Genomic DNA, 26,098 nt, shown 5'->3' on the forward strand with positions numbered 1-26,098 from the left:
TGGCCCTCGCGCAATTTTACTGGCACACTTCGACAATTGATAATTTAGCATGGTCAATCCACCCAACGTGCACATCTTTGGACACTAGGGGATTAGCATGGACAATCCATACATCCTGTACATCTTTCAGACTGTGGGAGGAAACTGGAGCACCCGGCGGAAACCCAATCAGACACGGGGACACACAGACAGTGACCCAAGCCGGGAATTGAACCCGGGCCCCTGTCGCTGGGAGGCAGCAGTGCTAACCATTGTGCCACCGTGCCACTCTTAAATAAGATAGGTATATCTGCATTGCGGAACAGAGCAAAATATTTTGAGTTGGTCAAGCGTCTTCTCACAGCCATTGAAGATAAGCCCTGCATGGATCGATAAATGCAAAGCTAAAGATGTATTGGGAAGGGTGCTATAGCTATGAGCCCTACCCCTCAACTTGCATAGTTAACAGCAACAGCGTCCTGCCAATTAGGAATACATTCTCCTAACACAGGTCAGGAAAACTGTGCAAATAAATTATATTTTTAATTCTTTTCATGCGATGTGCGTGGCACTGGCAAAGCCCAACATTTCTTGCTCATCCTGAATGGGTCCAAATGCCAATGAAGACAGACAAACATCATCATTTTCCAGATAATTCAATATGTCATTGGGATTGCTAGACCTGCAAATCACTGGCTATCCACCATAAACTGTTAGCTTTTAGTTTTGGTTTATTTATTAATGTCACAAGTTGGCTTACATTAACACTGCAATTAAGTAACTGTGAAAATCCCCTTGTCGTCACACTCTGGCACCTGTTTGAATACACTGAAGGCGAATTTAGCGTAGCCAATACACCTAACCAGCATGTCTTTCGGGCTGTGGGAGGAAACCAGAGTACCCGGAGGAAACCCAGCATACTGTTCTTAGAGAAGGAGGAGAACGTGCAGACTCCGCACAGACAGTGACCAAAGCCGGGAATCGAACCCGGGTCCTTGGTGTTGTGAGGCAGCAGTGCTAACCACTGTGCCACTGCGCTGTCCAAATCCCACAAAACAGTGGTGGATGAGTTACAGAACTGCAGACGAGGTTTTGCTTGTCATGTTAAATTCAAAGCAGTTGGGGGAAGTTTTGGATTGATTCCAAAATGGGACAGATATATCCTACCAAAGTCAAGCATCACAAGTCAGATCAAGAGTTAAGTCATGACTACATTGGTGACGATAGACATCTCAGCCAACTTTTCATTAGCTTACAAGTCAGTACTGGCATCAAGCACCCTTTGCCTACACTAAGTTTAACAATGCCACAAAGAGCTCCTGTACAAAGAATGTTGATGTTGCATGCTCCACCATCAGGATGTGCTTTAGCATCTGAAGACGAATGGCAGCCTTTCTCAGGAGACAAAGGAAATTTAGCATGTCTGATTTTACAGATGCACCGTAGATAGCACTCTTTCTGATTGTATCACAGCTTGGTATGGCTCCTGCTCTGTCCAAGACCGCAAGGAACTACAAAGGGTCATGAATGAAGCCCAGTCCATCACTCAAACCAGCCTCCCATCCACTGACTCTGTCTACACTTCCCGCTGCCTCAGCAAAGCAACCAGCATAATCAAGGACCCCACGCATCCCGGACATTCTCTCTTCCACCTTCTTCCGTCGGGAAAAAGATACAAAAGTCTGAGGACACGCACCAACCGACTCAAGAACAGCTTCTTCCCTGCTGCTGTCAGACTGTTGAATGGACTTACCTTGCATTAAGTTGATCTTTCTCTGCACCCTAGCTATGACTGTAACACTACATTCTGCACTCTCTCCTTTCCTTCTCTATGAACAGTATGCTTTGTCTGTATAGCGCACAAGAAACAATGCTTTTCACTGTATGTTAATACATGTGACAATAATAAATCAAATCAAATCAGATGCCCAATTACAATCTTGATCTTTTCAGCATGTACACTCACTTTTAGACTCATACACACTTAACATTGGACTCATGCACATTCACTGTTGGAGATATTGCACACTTACTGAGGCATGGTTCCAGCATGTGACTTAAACATCTCTCTCTCGCCCTCCGAGTCGGTGGAAGAAGCCCCTAGGGGATAGGAAAGAAGAGGAAAGTTAGAGGGGCGTTCAACTTTTCTTGAAGCATGAATGAGGATGAGAGCTTGCGCCTTTGATTTGCCCTAACCTCAGCCTTGGCATCCGGCCACAAAAGTGAAGCTTTGCTTGTAATAACCAGTCTATGCGTGTGAGAAATCCAATCCAATTACAGTGCTGTTGTGCAGACGTATAATAGCGTGGCACACCCAGAACATCGTTGGCACACACACAGCCTCTGGGCTTTTCCAGCTGTTACATAAAAGGAAGGAGTTATGCCTGCTGCTGGTCTGAGCAATGGGGAGAAAGCAGTAAATAATCCTTTCTTCCTCATGCTTCCAGATTCATTCCTCTACACAAAGCTGGGCAAATACTAACTAACAAGAAACAGCTCTTCAACTGCACAAGTTTTTGAATACAACCTTTTAGGCCATAAGACCATAAGACATAGGAGCAGAATTAGGCCACTCGGCCCATCGAGTCTGCTCCACCATTCAATCATGGCTGATATTTTTCTCATCCCCATTCTCCTGCCTTTTCCCCGTAACCCCTGATCCTCTTATTAACCAGAACCTATCTATCTCTGTCTTAAAGACACTCAAAGACCTGCACAGCCTTCTGTAGCAAAGAGTTCCACAGATTCACCACTCTCTGGCTGAAGAAAATCCTCCTCATCTCTGTTGTAAAGGATCGTCCCTTTAGCCTGGGGTTGTGCCCTCTGGTTCTAGTTTTTCCTACCAATGAAAACACCCTCTCCACGTCCACTCTATCCAGGCCTCACAGTATCCTGTAAGTTTCAATAAGATCCCCCCTCATCCTTCTAAACTCCAACGAGTACAGACCCAGAGTCCTCAACCATTCCTCATATGACAAGCTTTAGTCCTATGCTATCGTTGGATTCAGAGGCTGGTTACTGTTTTTTATTAATTCGTGGGACATGGGCGTCACTGGCTGGCCAGCATTGGACGGCACGGTGGTACAGTGGTTAGCACTGCCGCCTCACAGCGCCAGGGACCCAGGTTCGATTCCCGGCTTGGGTCACTGTTGTGAGGAGTTTGCACATTCTCCCCGTGTCTGCGTGGCATTCCTCCGGGTGCTCCGGTTTCCTCCCACAGTCCAAAGATGTGCGAGTTAGGTGGATTGGCCATACTAAATTGTCCCTTAGTGTCAGGGGGACTAGCTAGGGTAAATGCATGGGGTTATGGGGATAGGGCCTGGGTGGGATTGTGGTCGGTGCAAACTCGATGGGCTGAATGCCCTCCTTTTGCACTGTAGGATTCTATGATTCTATGATTTATTGCCATCCTTAGTTGCCCTTGAGAAGGTGGTGGTGAGCTGCCATCTTGAATCACTGCAGTCCAAGTTCTGTGGGTTGACCCACAATGCCGTCAGAGAAGGAATTCTAGGATTTTGACCCAGTGACTGTGAAGGAACGGTGATATATTTCCAAGTCAGGATGGTGAGTGGCTTGGAGGGGAACTTGCAGGTGGTGGTGTTCCCAGGTATCTGCTGTCCTTGTCCTTCTAGATGGAAGTGGTCATGGGTTTGGAAGGTGCTGTCTTTGGTGAATTGCTGCCGTGCATCTTGTAGATAGTACACACTGCTGCTACTGAGCATCGGTGGTGGAGGGAGTGGATGTTTGTGGTTGTGGTGCCAATCAAGCGGGCTGCTTTGTCCTGGATGGTGCCAAGCTTCTTGAGTGTTGTTGGAGCTGCACCCATCCAGCATAACTGGTCAATTCAACAGCGCTGACCTTTGAACTCTAACAGGATCTAGTTCATGAGCCCTTGCCAGTGGTAAAGGAAGGGTTTCGTCAGAAATGTCATTTTGAACATTGTTGTGCAATTATTATTCCAATAATGTGAGCTGAAGGCTCAGGTAGCCACAGGCCCAACATCTAATAGAAAGTCTACATGGTGAGAGCTCTTCTCAACTAGAACTGTGTTTTGATGATCGCAATGGAATGTCTAAAACTTTACCTTTGTGCAGTCAATGATAATCAGGAGAGAAGAGAGAATTTCAATGGCGGACCCGTTTGGTTCAGGTCAGCACATTCCTCACCTCCGCACTCTCATGATGAGTTGAATCAGAGGTTTAAAAGCCATGCTGTGGAGATGCCGGCGTTGGACTGGTGTGGGCACAGTAAGAAGTCTCACAACATCAGGTTAAAGTCCAACAGGTTTATTCGGAATCACGAGCTTTCGGAGCGCTGCTCCTTCCTCAGGTGAGGCTCTCTACTCAACTGATGAAGGAGCAGCGCTCCGAAAGCTCGTGATTCCAAATAAACCTGTTGGACTCTAACCTGGTGTTGTGAGACTTCTTATTGAGGTTTTAAAAGTAGAGAAGGCAAGGGCCACATTGCCTCATGGCAAAACAAACCATTAGAAGCCAGTTACATGAAGGGGCCCACTAACATGCTGGGCTAAACAACAGCGATTGGTCATTACCAGCTCCCATCTACTCTTGGAGAGGTCTAGCCAGTTGGATCAAAGCACTACCACCGATTAAAGATGGAGACACGGTAGTACAGTGGTTAGCATGGCTGCCTCACAGCGCCAGGCAGTAAGGTTCGATTCCCGGTTAGGGTCACTGTCTGTGTGGAGTTTGCACATTCTTCCCATGCCTGTGTGGGTTTCCTCCGAGTGCTCCGGTTTCCTCCCACAGTCCAAAATGTGCGGGTTAGTTGGATTGGCCATGATAAATTGCTCCTTAGTGTCAGAGGCACTAACAGGGTAAATACATGGGGTTATGGGGATAGGGCCTAGGAGGGATTGTTGTCGGTGCAGGCTCGATGGGCTAAATGGCCTCCTTCTGCACTGTATGGATTCTATGATTCTCAAGGGCAACTGATGCCGGGCAATAATTGTCAGCCGTACCAGCAACTCCTACACCAGAGCAGTGCTGCATTATTGACAGTCTCGAAGGGCCAAATGGCCTACTCCTGCATTAGTCATGTGAGTTGCAGGTTCAGTCCAATGCGCTGTTCCGTCCTGAGTATGTGAGCTTAGCTTTTCCTTTCTACCCCATTGGCTAGCTGTCTGAATACAATGCATTCCATGGGATCGCAGCTCCGTATCTCTGTCACCTCCTCCAGCCCTTCAACTCTCCGATACCTCCAGCGTTCCTCCAATTCTCAACACTGGAACTTTCCCAATTTCCACCACTCCACCATTTGGCGGAGGTGCCTTTTATTACCGAGACCCTATACTCAGGAATTCCCTCTCTGACTATCTTCCATCTCTCTCTCCTCATTTAAGATGCTCCTTAAGACCAATCTTTTGACCAACCCCCTGGGACACCTGTCCCAACATCACCTTTGACTTGGGGTCAAATTTTGCTTAACAAAACTACGGGTGGGATTTTCCAGCCACGCTCGCCCCAAGGACCGGAAAATCCCACCCGAGGTCAAAGGACCTTTGCGGGACCATGTCCTGCTCGCTATGATTCCTGTGGCAGGTGGGACAGGAAAATTTTGCCCTAAGAGTCTTGGGATGTTTGACTGGACTAAACGGCGTATGAAATGCAACAGAATTGGTAGATCTTGTGAAGAGACACGGGATCATCTCCCTTCGCCACCCCACTCCCCCCCTCCCCCCACCTCCTCAGAATTCAACCCACCCCCACAAACCCGGGTACTGCCTGTTGAGCCTCTCAGTTGCACTTCAGTAATAAAAGATGATGCAAGTCCAGCTTCTTCACAAACTCACTTTATTCTCTCTTTACAACTCCACGTACACACACCCAACACCCAATGTCACCTGTAAGCCCTTTATATATCCCAGTGAGTACTATTTAATATACAAATCAGGTCTAAAGTGGAAGGTTACAGGTATCCCATTCCTAACACTGCCCACGCACTGTAAGGAAGGGATGGACGCTCTGCTCCTTACGATGCACATGAACAGAAGCAGCTGAACAAACAAGAGGACAGAGGGAAAGCCCAGTGTCCACGGGGCAGTAGGTTATCACGAGGCCTGGAGAATAACAGAGGAACACGGGAACAGGATGTTCCCCTTCATTAACATTATTCCATTACATTGTGTGATTTCAAGAAGGAATTAAATATAGCTATTGGGGCTAAAGGGATATCGGAGGGGGAAGGTGGGATCAGGATATTGAATTTGATGGTCAGCCATGATCAAAATGAATGGTGGAGCAGGCTCGAAGGGCCGAATGGCCTACTTTTGCTTCTAGTTTCTTCATTTCCTTGGTTTTTTTATTCATTTGTGGGACATGGGTGTCACCGTCTGGCCGGCATTTATTACCCATCCCTAGTTGCCCTCGAGAAGGTGGTGGTGAGATCCCTTCTTGAATCGCTCCAGTCCACTTGCTGTGGGTTGACCCACAATGCCTTTAGGGAGGGAATTCCAGGATTTTGACTCTGCGACTGTGAAGGAACGGCGATATATTTCCAGGTCAGGATGGTGAGTGGCTTGGAGGGGAACTTGCAGGTGGTGGTGTTCCCATGTGTCTGCTGATTGCTCATCACAAGATTGGACAAGACCACCAGAGGTTACTTCAGTTCATCATGACAAGATCACAGAACAACAGTTGAAAATAAAATGTTTTTTTTGCAAGTTGGGGTTAGCTGATTGAGGGAGGAGGATGTATCGGTTGAACACGCTAACTAAATGTGCCCGATGTTAATCAGGACTGTGTGTATAGACCTGGGAAAGCAGCTCAAGGTGCGGCTGACTTACACGCCCTAACTCTGCAACAGCAGAGCAGGCAGACTGTGAGTAGGCTGCACCCCGGCATTACAGTTGACCTAAAATGAAAGGGAGAACTTGCGTCTATGCAGTGCCAAGGACGTCCTGAAGTCCTTTCACAGTCAGTGAAGTGTAGAAGGACAGTCATCACTGGAATGGAGGAAAGCTGGATTACACTGAACAACACCACCATTCACTGTGTCACTAACTCCTGCCTAACTTGGGAAAGGCAAAAACAGTTCTGCAAAGCTCACTCAACGCCCCGACTATAAATCAGTGTGAAGTTTAAAGTTTATTTATTAGTATCACAAGTAGGCTTACATTAACACTGCAATGAAGTCACTGTGTAAATCCCCTAGTCGCCACACTCTGGCGCCTGTTCGGGTACAAAGAACAAAGAACAAAGAACAGTACAGCACAGGAAACAGGCCCTTCGGCCCTCCAAGCCTGTGCCGCTCCTTGGTCCAACTAGACCAATCGTTTGTATCCCTCCATTCCCAGGCTGCTCACGTGACTATCCAGGTAAGTCTTAAACGATGTCAGCGTGCCTGCCTCCACCACCCTACTTGGCAGCGCATTCCAGGCCCCCACCACCCTCTGTGTAAAAAACGTCCCTCTGATATCTGAGTTATACTTCGCCCCACTCAGCTTGAGCCCGTGACCCCTCGTGATCGTCACCTCCGACCTGGGAAAAAGCTTCCCACTGTTCACCCTATCTATCCCCTTCATAATTTTGTATACCTCTATTAGATCTCCCCTCATTCTCCGTCTTTCCAAGGAGAACAACCCCAGTCTACCCAATCTCTCCTCATAGCTAAGACCCTCCATACCAGGCAACATCCTGGTAAACCTTCTCTGCACTCTCTCCAATGCCTCCACGTCCTTCTGGTAGTGTGGTGACCAGAACTGGACGCAGTACTCCAAATGTGGCCTAACCAGCGTTCTATACAGCTGCATCATCAGCTGTACACCAGAGCGATTCTCTGTACACCGAGGGAGAATTTAGCATGGCCAATCCACCTAACCAGCACGTCTTTCGGACTGTGGGGGGAAACCGGAGCACCGGGAGAAAACTCACCCGGGAGAACGTGTAGACTCCATACAGACAGTGACCCAAGCTGGGAATTGAACCCAGGTCCCCGGCGCTGTGAGGCAACAGTGCTAACCACTGTGCCATCGTGCTGGCCTCACTCTATACAGGATCCCATTTTCAACAAGCACAATGGCAGCAATGTTTGCAACAAAGTAAGATTCTGCCTCTAATTTTGCAATCATACAGTCGTAGAGCTTTACAGCACAGTAAGAGGCCCTTTGGCCCATCATGTCTGTGCCAGCCATCAAACATCTATCTATTCTAACCCCATTTTCTAACACTTGGCCCGTAGCTTTGAATTCTAAGACATTTCAAGTGCTCATCTAATTGCTTCTTACGGTGTGGCAAACATGCCAGGGTTAATCTAATGTTTCGTCCCTACCCCATTCCTTAACCTCTACTTTCTCAGAAGACTAAGGGAATTTGGCATGTCAGCTACGACTCTCACCAACTTTTACAGATGCACCATAGAAAGCATTCTTTCTGGTTGTATCACAGCTTGGTATGGCTCCTGCTCTGCCCAAGACTGCAAGAAACGACAAAGGGTCGTGAATGTAGCCCAATCCATCACGCAAACCAGCCTCACATCCATTGACTTCCCACTGCCTTGGAAAATCAGCCAGCATAATTAAGGACAACTCGCACCCGGACATTCTCCCTTCCACCTTCTTCCGTTGGGAAAAAGCTACAAAAGTCTGAGGTCTCGTACCAACCGACTCAAGAACAGCTTCTTCCCTGCTGCCATCAGACTTTTGAATGGATCTACCTCACATTAAGCTGATCTTTCTCTGCACCCTAGCTATGACTGTAACAGTACATTCTGCACCCTCTCCTTTCCTTCTCTATGTACGGCATGCTTTGTCTGTCAAGAAACAATACTTTTCACTGTGACAATAATAAATCAAATCAAATCAGATCCATTCCAGACACATATAAACTTCCTGATACTATACCCATGACAGTCCTGGCTCCAACCCTGCACTTAACACTCCCATAGCAGGCTCTGTGTTGGGACCAAGGATTCCTGATCTATTTTCAGACAAGGAATTTCCTCCCACTCGTTGATTCCCAGAGGCTGATTCTTGACCGAAGCAGTGGGGGCAGTAGGGGCCATGGACCAGCAGGGTGCATGAGAAGATCATCGGGGAGTGGAAGAATAGTCTTCTCTCAGAATAAGAGTGAGGTGGAGATGTGGGCATTGGTCTGGGGTGGGCACAATAAGAAGTCTCACAACACCAGGCTAAAGTTCAACAGGTTTATTTGGAATCACGAGCTTTCGCAGCGCTGCCCCTTCATCAGGTGAGTGCAGACATGGCATATACAAAGACACAATTGCAAGATAATGGTTGGAATGTGAGTCTCTACAGGTAATCAAGTCTTTACAGGTACATTCAGTGTGAGTGGAGAGAGGGATAATCACAGGTTAAAGAAGTGCCCTGGCTTGAGTCAATTCACACCTCTTTAAGCTGTGATTATCCCTTTCTCCACACGCATTGTCTATACTTGTAAAGACTTGATTACCTGTAATGACGCGCATCCCAACCATTATCTTGGAATTGTGTCTTTGCCTATATATGCCATGTCTGTGAACCCATCTCTTCACTCACCTGATGAAGGAGCAGCGCTCCGACAGCTCGTGATTCCAAATAAACCTGTTGGACTTTAACCTGGTGTTGTGAGACTTCTAACTTGGAATAAGAGAAATTGTCTTTGCAGTTTGCTGATTCATTGCCACGGAGATGATGGTTTGCAGGCCTGCCCTTTTGGTTATTCATTCATGGGATGTGGATATTGCTAGCAAGGTCAACATTGATTGCCCATCCCTAAATGCTCTTGTCCAGAGGGCACTTAAGAGTCAACCACATTGCTGTGGCTCAGGAGTCACATGTAGGCCAGACTGGGTAAGGACGGCAGATTTCCCTAAAGGGCATTAGTGAACCAGATGGGTTTTTGCAACAGTCGACAATGGTTTCATGGTTAGATTTATAATCCCAGATTTTTATATTGAATTCAAATTTCACAAGCTGCCATCGTGGGATACGAACCCAGGTCCCTCGATCATTATTACACTGGCTCTCCGGATCACTAGTCCAGTGATATTACCATTACGCCACTGCCTCCCCCGTTGATTTATGATCACATGCACAGTACAAGGAAAAAGCCTTGCGTTAATAGCCAATGCTTGAAGTGTACTCATTGTTCCCAATTTGTGCTCAGCAAGATCCCAGAAAAAGCAATGAGAAAATGACCAGATAATTGCTTTCTTTGTGACACCATCTGAAGCATAAATGTTGACCAGGTCACCAGGGAGACGTCACCGGGGAGAAGTCCCCTGTTCTTCCTTCACATGGTGCCAAGGTGACTTTTTCATCCACTTGAGAGGGCATTCAGGGCGTTGTTTTAAAGGCAGCACCTCCAACAGTGCAGCATTCCCCCAGCACTCCCCTGGAGTGTCAGCCTGGCTCAGAAACATGAGAAAGATGAGCAGGAGTTGACCCTGAGCCGTGTTGCATCTGCTACGCCTTTCAGTCTGATCATGTCTGACCTTTGGCTGTATCTCCATTTTCCCGCCCATTCCCTATATCCCAGAATTCCCCAAGAAACCAAAACTCTGTCTATCCCAGCCTCGAACGTATTCAACGTAGAGAATTCCAAAGATTCACAAACCCTTTGAACGAAGAAATTTCCCCTCATCTCAGCCCTAAATAATGGCCTCTTTCTCCTGAGACAGAGCGCCCGTGTTTTAGATTCCCCCGGCAGAGGGAACAACCTCTCAGTGTTGACCCTGTTGAGGTCCCTTCAGGATCGGGTTTCTGTGCTCAATCTCTGGAGAACGGACTTGCGTTCGTGACCTTTTGTTTCAGAATGCAATGATAAGCTCAAACCAGCTGATGCATTAGTTGCCAGAAATGTTTATATTTTCTTTCAACTCCACAACAGGGAGGCGGGCGGGGGGGGGGGGGGGGGGGGAATGGGGGAGGACATCTTTCTCTCTTTAACTAATCAATCAGAGGTGAGAGTGTCCCTACCTCACTGAGTCTGTTTAAAGTAAAGTTTATTTATTAGTCACAAGTAAGGCTTACATAAAAACTGCAATGAAGTTAGTGAAATTCTCCTCGTCACTCCGTCGCCTGTTCGGGTTAATGCGCCTAACCAGCACGCCTTTCAGACTGCGGGAGGAAACGGAGCATCCGGAGGAAACCCACGCAGACACGGGGAGAATGTGCAAACTCCACACAGGCAGTGACCAAAGCCAGGAATCGAACCCAGGTCCCTGGCGCTGTGAGGCAGCTATGCTAACCACTGTGCCACCGTGCTGTCCTGGCTCCTCAGCTAAGATCCTTTCTCAGATAAGGACACCAAAACTGCACACAGTACTCCAGGTGTGACCTCACCAATGCCCTATACAATTGCAGCAAAACATCCCTATCCCTGTACTCAATTCCTCTCGCTATGAAGGCCAACATACCATCTTCCCTCTTTACTGCCTGCTGTATCTGTGCGCTTACTTTCAGCAACTGATTTCTTTTTTAGAAGAATAAGAGGGGATTTCATAGAAACATATAAAGTCCCAATGCGACTGGACAGGCGAGATGTGGGAAGAATGTCCAGAAGTCCAGAACCAGGGGTCTGAGTCTAAGATTAAAGGGTAAGCCATTCAGGACTGAGATGAGGAAGAACTTCTTCACTCAGAGAGTTTAGGGGCGGCACGATGGCACAGTGGTTAGCACTGCTGCCTCACAGTGCCACAGAACCGGGTTCAATTCCCGCCTCGGGTCACTGTCTATGCAGAGTCTGCACGTTCTTCCCGTGTCTGCGTGGGTTTCCTCCGGGTGCTCTGGTTTCCTCCCACCGTCCAAAAACGTGCGGGTTAGATTGATTGGCCATGATAAGTTAACCCGAGTATTAGGGGGATTAGCAGGGTAAATAGGAGGGGTTACGGGAATAGTGCCTGGGTGGGATTGTGGTCAGTGCAGAATCGATGGGCCGAATGGTCTCTTCCTGCACTGTAGAGATTCTATGATTAGCACAGCGTTAAGAAAGGCACTTGCAGACTAAGTTGTTTGCAGTTTTGCGTGCAAACACAGCAGGTATTTATAAAAGAACACAGAAGCTTAGGGTGAGATTCTATTTGCACACAGCTAAGGTGGGGCAGTGTAAATGGAACAGCAGATTCAGGGTATTCGTAACTCATCACTCTCTTCATTACTGTCACTCATCACTACCTATTCACACCCTGGCTTTGCTGGCCAATTTTCACATTAGTAACTGTGCGTGTGTCATTAAGGTGCCATTATTTTTCTAGTAATTTCCGTCCCAATGTACAACAAAGATAGAATTACCATTAGTAGGGCTGCTTCACCCAGAAGCAAATACTTTCACTGCATCTGAGGTGTTCAGCTGTCAGGCAGTGGTGTAAGCAGGGAAAGTCTCATGTTTTGTTTCAGGAGGCTGCAACCTATTGGGTGGCATGGTGGCACAGTGGTTAGCACTGCTGCCCCACAGCGCCAGGGACCCGGGTTCGATTCCCGGCTTGGGTCACTGTCTGTGTGGAGTTTGCACGTTCTCCCCGTGTCTGTGTGGGTTTCCTCCGGGTGCTCCGGTTTCCTCCCACAGTCCGTGAGATGTGCGGATTAGGTGGATCGGCCGTGCTAAATTCTCCCTCAGTGTACCCAAACAGGCGCCGGAGTGTGGCGCCTAGGGGGGTTTTCACAGTAACTTCATTACAGTGTTAATGTAAGCCTACTTGTGACACTAATAAATAAACTTTAGAAAAAAGTTTAGACTTGCTTTAAGTTTTTTTTCGTGAACTAAAGAAAAAAAATTCAGCTGTCTCTCAGAATCGAGGATTCTTCCGCCCTGGCTCAACGGGTTCTGAGATGGCTGATAGGGTAGCGTGGTCCCTTTAAGGGGGTGTTCCCCTGAGGGTCACGTGGTCAGGCTGGACCCTACGGAGTGTGGAGCTGTGGAATGTGAGGGCGCGTATCCCGGGTTGGGAAGGATTGGCAGTTGGAGCTAGGGAGGAGTAGTGTACGGTCACATCATTATTCTGTTGGACCCTATTTGTATATATTGTTAATTGTTGCTTTGGCAATAAAGCCCTTTTGTTCTGAAGCCTCATCGAGTCTCCCTTGATTAATTCCAGCTGGTCAGTCCAATCTTGCAGATCCTGCCTCATGTGAAGCAGCTGATGCCCAAAGGCTTGGGTAGGTGGGTTTTTTGGGAGGTCTGTGCGTGCTCTCCGACCCCATGACTTTGCCTCCAGCTGGCAGGAGCTCCTTGGTGCCCCGGTCAATGCCAAAGTCCATCATAACAAGCACCGACAAAGAGGTCCTTGACCTCTCCACCAGGAAACACTCTGAGTGGTTGATGAAAATTACCAAGAGGTGGAGGACCTTAATGAGCAAAGACGCAAAGATTTTGCAGGCTGGAAACTTCACCACACCACAGGAGAAAGGCAGCAGTCCTGGGGCGGCATGGTGGCACAGTGGTTAGCACTGCTGTCTCACAGCGCCAGGGACACGGGTTCGATTCCCAGCTTGGGTGGTCACTGTCTGTGTGGAGTCTACACATTCACCCCGTGTCTGCGTGGGTTTCTTCTGGGTGCTCCGGTTTCCTCCCACACTCCAAAGCTGTGCAGGTTAGGTGGACTGGCTATGCTAAATTGCCCCTTAGTGTCCCAAGATGCATAGGTGGGGGGGGGGGGGGGGGGGGGGATTAGTGGGGCAAAAGATAGGGTAAGATACTCTGTCGAAGAGTTGGTGCAGACTCGATGGGCCAGAAGGCGTCTTTCTGCACTGTAGGGATTCTGCAATTCTACAGGCGTATAAATTACCCCCCAGTGTCAGGGAGACTAGCTAGGGTGAATGCATGGAGTTATGGGGACAGGGCCTGGGTGGGTTTAGGGTTGGTGAAGACTCAATGGGCCAAATGGCCTCCTTCTGCACTGTCAGATTCTATGATACTAAAGGCAGTGGTACAGCATCAAACCCATGGCATAAGGAGCTAATGATCAGTAAAAGGAGACACACAAAGTCAGAACTGGCGGACACCAATGACAAGCACAGTTGCTTCAGCGCTGTCAAGATGATGTATGATCCAAGCATTGAAGGGCCCACCCCTCTTAGAGCCAAGCATGAAGGGGAGAGATCATCGTGGACTGGGAGAGAGTCAGTGGGAGGGAGAGGGCGTAGCATTAACCATGGTGTAATGGAGTTGGAGCAGTACGGGTTTGAAGGGCTGACTGGCCTCTGTCTCTCACTGCATTTGTACATAAATACAGAAAACAGTTGGCCATCTGTCCCAAAATATCTTCACGTGACTTAACACCCTGCAAAACACCTTGGGATGTTCTACTACACGGTCGCACTGTGGTCAGCACTTGGGTCACTGTCTGTGCGGAGTCTGCACATTCTCCCCATTCTGGGGTGATCAGTAAGTTTGCAGACAACACGAAAATGGCTGGACTTGCAGATAGTGAGGAACATTGTCAGAGGCTACAGAAGGATATAGGTAGGCTGGAAATTTGGGCAAAGAAATGGCAGATGGAGTTCAATCCAGATAAATGCGAAGTGATGCATTTTGGTAGAATTAATGTAGGGGGGAGCTATACGATAAATGGCAGAACCATAAAGGGTGTAGATACACAGAGGGACCTGGGTGTGCAAGTCCACAGATCCTTGAAGGTGACGTCACAGGTGGAGAAGGTAGGGAATAAGGCATATGGCATGCTTGCCTTTATAGGACGGGGCACAGAGTATAAAAGTTGGGGTCTGATGTTGCAGTTGTATAGAACGTTGGAATACTGCGTCCAGTTCTGGTCGCCACACTACCAGAAGGACGTGGAGGCTTTAGAGAGAGTGCAGAGGAGGTTTACCAGGATGTTGCCTGGTATGGAAGGGCTTAGTTATGAGGAGAGATTGGGTAAACTGGGGTTGTTCTCCCTGGAAAGACGGAGGATGAGGGGTGACCTAATAGAGGTGTATAAAATTATGAAAGGCATAGATAAGGTGAACGGTGGGAAGCTTTTTCCCAGGTCAGTGGTGACGTTCACGAGGGGTCATAGGTTCAAGGTGAGGGGGGGAGGTTTAACACGGATATCAGAAGGACGTATTTTACGCAGAGGGTGGTGGGGGCCTGGAATGCGCTGCCGGGCAAGGTGGTGGCGGCGAACACACTGGGAACATTTAAGACTTATCTAGATAGCCACATGAACGGAGTGGGAATGGAGGGATACAAAAGAATGGTCTAGTTTGGACCAGGGAGCAGCGCGGGCTTGGAGGGCCGAAGGGCCTGTTCCTGTGCTGTATTGTTCTTTGTTCTTTGGCGTGGGTTTCCTCCGGGTGCTCCGGTTTCCCCCCACAGTCCAAAGGTGCGCAGCTTAGGTGGATTGGCCGTGCTAAATTGCCCCTTCGTGTCCAGAGATGTTTGGACTAGATGGATTGGCCATGGTAAATGTGTGGGGCTACGGGAGTAGGGCAGGGGGTGGTGGGCCAGGGCAAAATGCTCTGAGAGTTGGTGCGGACTCGGTGGGCTGAATGGCCTCCTTCTGCACTGTAGGGATTCTATGCGACATTAAAGATGTTATACACATGCAAGTTGTTGAGGGAAGCCAATAAAGAGAAATATAGAAAGCTGATGATATTGCATTCCTCCCCACCTCACACAGCCACCCTTTGATCAGTAGGAACAGGCACTGGAGGCAATGTCAGAAGCTGTGGAACCACATCTTAGCGTGAGGAGGAGCGAGGGGCTTGTCACTACGACATTATAATTCAATCTGTCAAATATATCAAGCAAGGATCTGAGGTAAATCCAAGATTATGGGAATCACGTTGTGAGTTCAGGGGTTGCACAACACGAATGCTAGTTGATTCACTGCAGACCTGTCCGCATAGTTGAGGGTGACATGATGACTAATGGTGTTCGATGGCTGTGTAAATACAATGTCTGCAGAGAATCCTTTAATAGTCTTGCTGTACACATTAAAGGGAGATGACGGGAGAGTGAGGCCACTCTTTGTAAAGATTGAAAGTAATACAGTGGGGGGAGGGGGAAGGAGGATCGTTTTACACGCCAGTCTCATGTGATGAAAAATACACAGATCAGAGGTTCTCAAACTGGGGTCTGCAGACACCTGGAGGTCCGCCAAGGGGAGATGGGTCTCCAAAATAGCGTAAAGGTGCTGACCATAAGACATAGGAGCAAAATTAGGCCACTCGGCCCATCGAGTCTGCTCCGCCATTCAATCGTGGCTGATATTTTTCTCATCCCCATTCTCCTGCCTTTTCTCCATAACCCCTGATCCCCTTATTAATCAAGAACCTATCTATCTCTGTCTTAAAGACACTCAATGACCTGGCCTCCACAGCCTTCTGCGGCAAAGAGTTCCACAGATTCACCACTCTCTGGCTGAAGGAATTCCTCCTCATCTCAGTTTTAAAGGATCGTCCCTTTAGCCTGAGGTTGTGCCCTCTGGTTCTAGTTTTTCCTACTAGTGGAAACATCCTTTCCACGTAAACTCTATCCAGGGCAAAGAACAAAGAACAGTACAGCATGGGAACAGGCCCTTCAGCCCACCAAGCCTGAACCGATCACGTTGTCCTATCCAGACCAACCACCTGTATCCCTCTATTCCCTGCCTGTTCATGTGTCATCGCGTGTACAGCATGGAAATAGCTCCTTTGGCCCAACTTGTCCATGCTGCCTAGTTTTTACCACTAAGCTAGTCCCAATTGCCCGCGTTTGGCCCATATCCCTCTATACCCATCTTACCCATGTAACTGTCTAAATGCTTTTCAAAAGACAAAATTGTACCCGCCTCTACTATTACCTCTGGCAGCTTGTTCCAGACGCTCACCACCCTCTGTGTGATAAAACTGCCCCTCTGGACACTTTTATATATCTCCCCTCTCACCTTAAACCTGTGTCCTCTAGTTTTAGACTCCCCTGCCTTTGGGAAAAGATGTTGACTATCTAGCTTATCCATGCCCCTCATTATTTTATAGACCTCTATATGATCACCCCTAAGCCCCCTACACTCCACGGAAAAATGTCCCTGTCTATCCAGATATGTGTTAAATGTCGCTAATGTGTCTGCCTCAGCCACCTCACTTGGCAGTGCATTCCAGGCACCCATCACCCTCTGTGTAAAAAACTTGCCCCGCGCATCTCCACTGAACCTTTCCCCCCTTACCTTGAACTTGTGCCCCCTTGTAATTGTCATTTCTGCCCTGGGAAAAAGCTTCTAACTGTTCAACTTATCTGTGCCCCATATAATTTTATAAACTTCTATCAAGTCACCCCTCAGCCTCCGTCTTTCCAGGGAGAACAATCCCACTTTATTCAATCTCTTTTCATAGCTAGTACCCTCCATACCAGGCAAAATCCTGGTAAACCTTTTCTGTACTCCCTCCAAAGCCTCCACGTCCTCCTGGGTAGTGTGGTGACCAGAATTGGACACAGTATTCCAAATGTGGCCTAACCTATGTTTTATACAACAGTAACATAATTTGCCAACTTTTATACTCGATACCCTGACCGATGAAGGCAAGCATGCCACATGCTTTCTTCACCACCTTTTCCACCTGTGCTGCCACTTTTAAGTATCTGTGGACCTGTACTTACAGAGCGCAGAGTTGTGAGATGGAAGTGCGGCCAACCTATGGACAATGGGCAGGCTATCTGTCTCGTGTAGGAAGGGAGCGTGCACTGACAGACCCTACAGTATGACCTCTACATCTCCATCACATTGAGTAAATAAACATTTTGTAAAGCATTATTCAAACATTTCCACATTATTAGGATTCCATATGATTCCAATCCAGATATTTGAGGGTTCAAGATTATTAATTTTGAAAAAGGGGGTCCTTCAACCAAGAAACAACCACTCCAAGGAGTGCTCTCAATTGCTTCCAGCCTAGCCCTACCACCCCTCCCCACGCACCCCGGACCCCGGGCAAAAAGAGGGCACGAGATGTTCTTGGCAGGCAGGATTAAGGAGAATCCTAAGGCATTCTATTCATACGTTAGGAACAAAAGAGTTGTCAGGGAGAAAATCGGACCTCTCAGGGACAAAGGAGGGGAATTATGCTTAGAACCCAAGGGAATAGGGGAGATCCTAAATGAATACTTTGCATCGGTATTCACGAAGGAGAGGGGCGTGTTAACCGGGAGTGCCTCGGAGGGAGGTGTTGACCCGTTAGAGAAAATCTCCATTACGAGAGAGGAAGTGTTAGGTTTTTTAGGGAACATTAAAACTGACAAAGCCCCAGGGCCTGATGGCATCTATCCTCGACTGCTCAGGGAGACGAGAGAGGAAATTGCTGGGCCTCTGACGGAAATCTTTGTCGCTTCTTTGGACACGGGTGAGGTCCCTGAGGATTGGAGGATAGCGAATGTGGTCACGTTGTTTAAGAAGGGTAGCAGGGATAACCCAGGAAATTATAGGCCGGTGAGCTTGACGTCCGTGGTAGGGAAGTTGTTGGAGAGGATTCTTAGAGACAGGATGTATGTGCATTTAGAACGGAACAATCTCATTAGTGACAGACAGCATGGTTTTGTAAGAGGGAGGTCGTGCCTTACAAATTTGGTGGAGTTTTTTGAGGAAGTGACAAAAACGGTTGATGAAGGAAGGGCCGTGGATGTCGTCTATATGGATTTCAGTAAGGCATTTGACAAAGTCCCACATGGCAGGTTGGTTAAGAAGGTTAAGGCTCATGGGATACAAGGAGAAGTGGCTCGATGGGTGGAGAACTGGCTTGGCCATAGGAGACAGAGGGTAGTGGTCGAAGGGTCTTTTTCCGGCTGGAGGTCTGTGACCAGTGGTGTTCCGCAGGGCTCTGTACTGGGACCTCTGCTATTTGTGATATATATAAATGATTTGGAAGAAGGTGTAACTGGTGTAATCAGCAAGTTTGCGGATGACACAAAGATGGCTGGAATTGCGGATAGCGAAGAGCATTGTCGGGCAATACAGCAGGATATAGATAGGCTGGAAAATTGGGCGGAGAGGTGGCAGATGGAATTTAATCCGGATAAATGCGAAGTGATGCATTTTGGAAGAAATAATGTAGGGAGGAGTTATGCAATAAATGGCAGAGTCATCAGGAGTATAGAAACACAGAGGGACCTAGGTGTGCAAGTCCACAAATCCTTGAAGGTGGCAACACAGGTGGAGAAGGTGGTGAAGAAGGCATATGGTATGCTTGCCTTTATAGGACGGGGTATAGAGTATAAAAGCTGGAGTCTGATGATGCAGCTGTATAGAACGCTGGTTAGGCCGCATTTGGAGTACTGCGTCCAGTTCTGGTCGCCGCACTACCAGAAGGACGCAGAGGCATTGGAGAGAGTGCAGAGAAGGTTTACCAGGATGTTGCCTGGTATGGAGGGTCTTAGCTATGAGGAGAGATTGGGTAGACTGGGGTTGTTCTCCTTGGAAAGACGGAGAATGAGGGGAGATCTAATAGAGGTATACAAGATTATGAAGGGGATAGATAGGGTGAACAGTGGGAAGCTTTTTCCCAGGTCGGAGGTGACGATCACGAGGGGTCACGGGCTCAAGCTGAGAGGGGCGAAGTATAACTCAGACATCAGAGGGACGTTTTTTACACAGAGGGTGGTGGGGGCCTGGAATGCGCTGCCAAGTAGGGTGGTGGAGGCAGGCACGCTGACATCGTTTAAGACTTACCTGGATAGTCACATGAGCAGCCTGGGAATGGAGGGATACAAACGATTGGTCTAGTTGGACCAAGGAGCGGCACAGGCTTGGAGGGCCGAAGGGCCTGTTTCCTGTGCTGTACTGTTCTTTGTTCTTTGTTCTTTGTTCTCTCTTCCACCTTCTTCCGTCGGGAAAAAGATACAAAAGTCTGAGGTCACGTACCAACCGACTCAAGAACAGCTTCTTCCCTGCTGCTGTCAGACTTTTGAGTGGACCTCCCTTGCATTAAGTTGATCTTTCTCTACACCCGAGCTATGACTGTAACACTACATTCTGCACTCTCTCTTTTCCTTCCCTATGAATGGTATGCTTTGTCTGTATAGCACGCAAGAAACAATACTTTTCACTGTATGTTAATACGTGACAATAATAAATCAAATCAAATCAATTCCCCAACCCATTTTCAGCCATGTTATGCTACACTGGCAGTTTTCTCTCACAAATGCATGTTCTATTTACCTCTACATTATAACAGGTCACAGAGGAAAATACATTTCACTGTATACTAATACATGTGGCAATGCTAAATCAAATCAAACTCCGTACCCCACCCCCCACCACCATTCCCCTTCCCTGTGATATACGTTAGTCAGTAGCTCACATCCTGACTCCCCAGTTCCCCCCTACCATTCAGAGTTGCAGTACGAAGTCTCACAACACCGGGTTAAAGTCCAACAGGTTTATTTGGTAGTGCGAGCTTTCAGAGCGCTGCTCCTTCATCAGGTGAGTCTGTACAACCTCACTCACCTGATGAAGGAGCGGCGCTCCGAAAGCTCGTGCCACCAAATAAACCTGTTGGACTTTAACCTGGTGTTGTGAGACTTCTTACTGTGCCCCACCCCAGTCCAACGCCGGCATCGCCACATCATCATCTAGAGTTGAGCATGTTGTAGAATTTTGGATGAACACAACGCCAATAACACTCTTGGACGTCAGCTCCCTCTAAGAGAAAGTGTCCCGTTCCATTAGCACCCCAGTACTCCCTCCACTGTTAGAATGTAAGCAATGAGAACAATGGATCTGTTGTGGTGTGACCAATGATAACAAGCTGTAGGGGTCAGCTGACCCAGTAAACTATGTAACTAATGACAAACTGATGTGGTGGTCAGCTGACCAGCTGACTCAGCATGAATAAGAAGCTATTGGGAAGCTATTGGAGAGCTTGGAATGGCCCAGGGTGAGGCCTTGTGTGTTGGAGCAATGAAGTTTTTTTATTAAATCATTTCTTTGATTTATAAGTTGGAGTAAGTTTTGTTTTATTTTATTGCCTGCAAATGAAGAGTTCCTTCGAGAGGATCAACATCCACCATTGGCAGCAATACGTGCATTATACAAGCTACAGTCACTTGCCACAACTCCTTTGACAATACCATCTAGAAGGACAAGCCAGCAGATACACGGGAACACCATCACCTGCAAGTTCCCCTCCAAGCCACTTACCGTCCTGACTTGGAAATATATCGCCGTTCCTTCGCTGTCGCTGGGTCAAAATCCTGGAACACCCTCCCTAACAGCACAGTGGGTGTACCTACGCCCCAGGGATAGCAGTGATTCAAGAAGGCAGCTCACCGCCACCTTCCCAAGGGCAATTGGGGTGGGCGATAAATGCTGGTCCAGCCAGCAATGCCCACATCCCGAATCATGATTTAGAAAAAGGCTCTCCCTCCCCTTCTCCAATCTACTATAGAATCCCGATAGTGCAGAAGGAGGCCATTTGGCCCATCGAGCCTGCACCGACAACAATCCCACCCAGGCGCTAGCTATCTCCATACCGCATGTATTTACCCTGCGAACCCCCCTGACACTACGGGGCAATTTTGCATGGCCAATCCACCTAACCTGCAAAACTTTGGAGTGTGGGAGGAAATCGGAGCACCCGGAGGAAACCCACACAGACACGGGGAGAACATGCAGACATCACCCGAGACTGGAATTGAACTCTGGCGCTGTGAGGCAACAGTGCTAACCACTGTGCCACCCGACCGCCTACTAGTCTCTAGTGTTTATGGGGCAGTGGAAGGGTTAATGTGTAAATTGGTGAGCAGAGAGCGTACCTTTGGCTAATAAATCTTTTCTCAGAAGAAGTCTCTGTGCGCCATCTTACGAGCCGTTCACACCATGCTCAGACTGGAGGGAAGTCGGAGAATTTGGGGCCCAGCCAGATCTCTGCTCACTGAGGCAGGATGGGAAAATCCCCCCGGTGTGAACGACTGTAACATTCTGTGCCTTATGTCAGGCAGAAAGAAAAAGTTCATCAATTCCTTTTGTCGTTTTCTGAGCCAGAATCTGATGGTTAATGAGCCAGCCCCATCAACATCAACCAGTTGCATTTATATAGCGCCTGTAACATGGTAAAAGATACTCTGCAGGTAGTTTGTCAAGTACAATTCTTCACTGAACCATATCAGAAGATATGGGGGGGTTTTTTATTCATGGTTCCTGGGTGTCGCTGGCTGGGTCAGCATTTATTGCCCATCCCTAGTTGCTCTTGGAGGGCAGTTGGGAGTCAACCACATTGCTGTGGCTCTGGAGTCACATGCAGGCCAGACTTCTTTCCCTGAAGGACATTAGTGAACCGATGGGATTTTCCGACAATCGACAATGGTTTCATGGTCATCAAAGAACAAAGAACAAAGAACAATACAGCACAGGAACAGGCCCTTCGGCCCCCCAAGCCCGCGCCGCTCCCCGGTCCAGGATTGAATCCTGAATCCAGGATCCCCGCCCAATTTTCCAGCCTATCTACATACCAATATCCTATCCACCGAGCTGTCCCTCACAGCTACGATGCTTTGTTCATTACAACCTATTAACTTACCCCCACCCCCCCATTCCAGACCATGTGATCTCCAGGGAGAGGCGAAAACCCAGAGTGAAAAACCCCAGGGCCAATATGGGGAAAAAAAATCTGGGAAATTCCTCTCCGACCCCCTGAGACGATCGAAACGAGTCCAGGAGATCACAATGGCCCCGATCGGAAAATGCTTCCCAACCCTAGTCATTTCCACTTCCACGAACACCATATGAATTCCCTGCCCCCGAGACAGGCTCCCAACTATCCGCAGTCTCACTCTGTACTGGCACCAGCAAGATGATCATAGAATGAAGCCTTGAAACGAGAAACCAGGAACAATTAGCCCGCGCCGCTCCCTGGTCCAAACTAGACCACTCTTTTGTATCCCTCCATTCCCACTCCGTTCATATAGCTGTCTAGATAAGTCTTAAACGTTCCCAGTGTGTCCGCCTCCACCACCTTGCCCGGCAACACATTCCAGGCCCCCACGACCAGTAGATTCTTAATTCCAGATTTTTTTACTGAATTTAAATTCCACCATCTGCCGTGGCGGGATTCGAACCCAGGTCCCCAGAACATTAGCTGAGCTTCTGGATTAATATTCTAGCGATAATAACACTAGGCCATCGCCTCCTATCAGGGTGGATAATCCAAAGCTTTGTCAAACGGGGCAGTTTTAAGGAGTGTCTCAGAGAAGTGAAAGGAGAGTTGGGAAAGTGTAGGAACTGCATAATCTACAGCACCTCATCTTTTAAGACTCACAGAATGTGCTGATTTAGGCTTTGTGGATTCAAAGTGACGGGGCAGAATAAACATTTCTGTACATGAGCAGCAGAACAGAACATTGTGCTAAATGCTATAATGTTTTTGTCCCAAGGATATCAGCAGTCATTGGAGAGCCATGTAATATGAAAACAGTATTTCCCAAACACACATCGTGTCCGCCACTACCAAGCTCCTGTATCACATGCACAAAATTACAAAGGGTCGTGAATGTAACCCAGTCCATCACGCAAACCAGCTCCCATCCATTGACTCTGTCTACACTTCCCGCTGCCTCGGAAAAGCAGCCAGCATAATTAAGGACCCCACGCACCCCGGACATTCTCTCTTCCACCTTCTTTTTTTTGTTTATATCCAATTCAATCCAATCAAAGTCCAGTTCAAAGTCTCAGCAATTCCCGATCCGAGCTGACAAGACAGGCTCACCACTCCCTGTCTTGGGCTTGAGCTACATGATCCAAGTTGATTGGAGCAGGCATTGCAACTTCTCCAAGGCTTGATCTCATTTGCATCTTAGCCAAAAGGCCGAGATGCCGCTTTAAAAAATTGCTACAAATGAAGCCTCAGTGAAACCTCATGAATTCAACCAAGTGCAGGATGCCAAAACTACACTTGATCTTAGTCAAAAGTCTACACTTCCCGCTGCCTCGGCAAAGCAGCCAGCATAATTAAGGACCCCACACACCCCGGACATTTTCTCTTCCACCTTCTTCCATCGGGAAAAAGATACAAAAGTCTATATGGACTTCAGCAAGGCGTTCGATAAGGTCCCCCATGCAAGACTTCTTGAGAAAGTGAGAGGGCATGGGATCCAAGGGGCTGTTGCCTTGTGGATCCAGAACTGGCTTGCCTGCAGAAGGCAGAGTGTGGCTGTGGAGGGGTCTTTCTCTGCATGGAGGTCAGTGACCAGTGGAGTGCCCCAGGGATCTGTTCTGGGACCCTTGCTGTTTGTCATTTTCATAAATGACCTGGATGAGGAAGTGGAGGGATGGGTTGGTAAGTTTGCTGACGACACCAAGGTAGGTGGTGTTGTGGATAGTTTGGAGGGATGTCAGAAGTTGCAGCGAGACATAGATAGAATGCAAGACTGGGCGGAGAAGTGGCAGATGGACTTCAACCCGGATAAGTGTGTGGTGATCCATTTTGGCAGATCCAATGGGATGAAGCAGCAGTATAATATGAAGGGTACCATTCTTAGCAGTGTAGAGGATCAGAAGGACCTTGGGGTCCGGGACCATAGGACTCTTAAATCGGCCTCGCAGGTGGAGGATGCGGTCAAGAAGGCGTACGGCGTACTAGCCTTCATTAATCGAGGGATTGAGTTTAGGAGTCGGGAGATAATGCTGCAGCTTTATAGGACCCTGGTTAGACCCCACTTGGAGTACTGCGCGCAGTTCTGGTCACCTCATTACAGGAAAGATGTTGAAGCCATTGAAAGGGTGCAGAGGAGATTTACAAGGATGTTGCCTGGATTGGGGGGCATGCCTTATGAGGATAGGTTGAGGGAGCTTGGTCTCTTCTCCCTGGAGAGACGAAGGATGAGAGGTGACCTGATAGAGGTTTACAAGATGTTGAGAGGTCTGGCTAGGGTAGACTCTCAGAGGCTATTTCCAAGGGCTGAAATGGTTGCTACGAGAGGACACAGGTTTAAGGTGCTGGGGGGTAGGTACAGAGGAGATGTCTGGGGTAAGTTTTTCACTCAGAGGGTGGTGGGTGAGTGGAATCGGCTGACGTCGGTGGTGGTGGAGGCAAACTCGTTGGGGTCTTTTAAGAGACTTCTGGATGAGTACATGGGATTTAATGGGATTGAGGGCTATAGATAGGCCTAGAGGTAGGGATATGATCAGCGCAACTTGTGGGCCGAAGGGCCTGTTTGTGCTGTGGCTTTCTATGTTCTATGTTCTAAAAGTCTGAGGTCACGTACCAACCGACTCAAGAACAGCTTCTTCCCTGCTGCTGTCAGACTTTTGAATGGACCTATCTTGCATTAAGTTGATCTTTCTCTACACCCTAGCTATGACTGTAACACTACATTCTGCACCCTCTCCATTCCTTCTCTATGAACGGTATGCTTTGTCTGTATAGCGTGCAAGAAACAATACTTTCCACTGTATGTTAATACATGTGACAATAATAAATCAAATCAAAACATAATGTTTGTTTATTTCTCACTGTTTAGCCTTAAAGGGAGGCACATCTACATTTCACAGCAAGGTACAATGGCAATAGACTGGCATTGCCACTCTGCCCCCCCGTCACAGCCACTCCTACTGACCTGACCTTCAGGCAAAGGGTGGGTGGGAAAGGTGCAGCGCAGCGTCTTCCCGCGGCCTTCCCTCACACGCAGGAGAGTCGAGAGTAAAGGAAACACACCCCTGTCTTTCACTGCACGGGCTGCCATGAAGCAGATAGGCTGAGAGGAGGGCCAGGCAGCTTGAGAATCCAGGGAGGAGCTAAGTGAGGGAGGTAGGAGGGTCGGGGAGGTCGAGTGGTCAGGTTGGGTCTGGGTGGCCAATGAGGGGAAGGATCAGGCAGTCAGTGGGATGGGAGTCGGGCGTTTAGTGGGGGGAGGTCAGGGAGTTTGGCAGTCGATGGGGGAGTTGGGTGCTTAGTGGGGGGGGGGAATAATCTGGCAGTCAGTAAGGGGGTCGAGTGGTCAGTGGGGGGGGGAAATCTGGCAGTCAGTGAGGGGGTCAGGTGTTCAGTGGGGGGAACTTTGGAAGTCAGAAGGGGAGTTAGCTGATCAATGGGCGGCAGGGGTCAGGTGGTCACTGGGAGGGTCGGGTGGTCAGTGTGGGGATGGGGGGGAAGGAGGGTCAGAAGGTGGGGAGCCCTGCGTTCAGTGGAGGGTTTGGGTGTTCAGTCGGTGGGGATTGTGATCGCTCAGCATGAGTGAGCTTGTGCGGTCAGGGGTGT

General features: G+C 48.4%; 1 protein-coding gene across 4 annotated transcripts in view; it reads right to left on the minus strand.

The window, feature by feature from the left end:
- palld (palladin, cytoskeletal associated protein) overlaps positions 1-26,098 on the minus strand; it is a 460,036-nt gene that overhangs the window by 220,681 nt on the left and 213,257 nt on the right. For all 4 annotated transcript variants that reach the window (XM_078215142.1, XM_078215143.1, XM_078215145.1 and 1 more), the window contains one exon: positions 2,013-2,079. In XM_078215142.1, the coding sequence (XP_078071268.1) occupies positions 2,013-2,079 (67 nt within the window). The remainder of the gene's footprint in view (positions 1-2,012; positions 2,080-26,098) is intronic.

This window comes from Mustelus asterias, chromosome 6, assembly GCF_964213995.1.
Source record: "Mustelus asterias chromosome 6, sMusAst1.hap1.1, whole genome shotgun sequence".
Taxonomy (NCBI): Eukaryota; Metazoa; Chordata; class Chondrichthyes; order Carcharhiniformes; family Triakidae; genus Mustelus; species Mustelus asterias.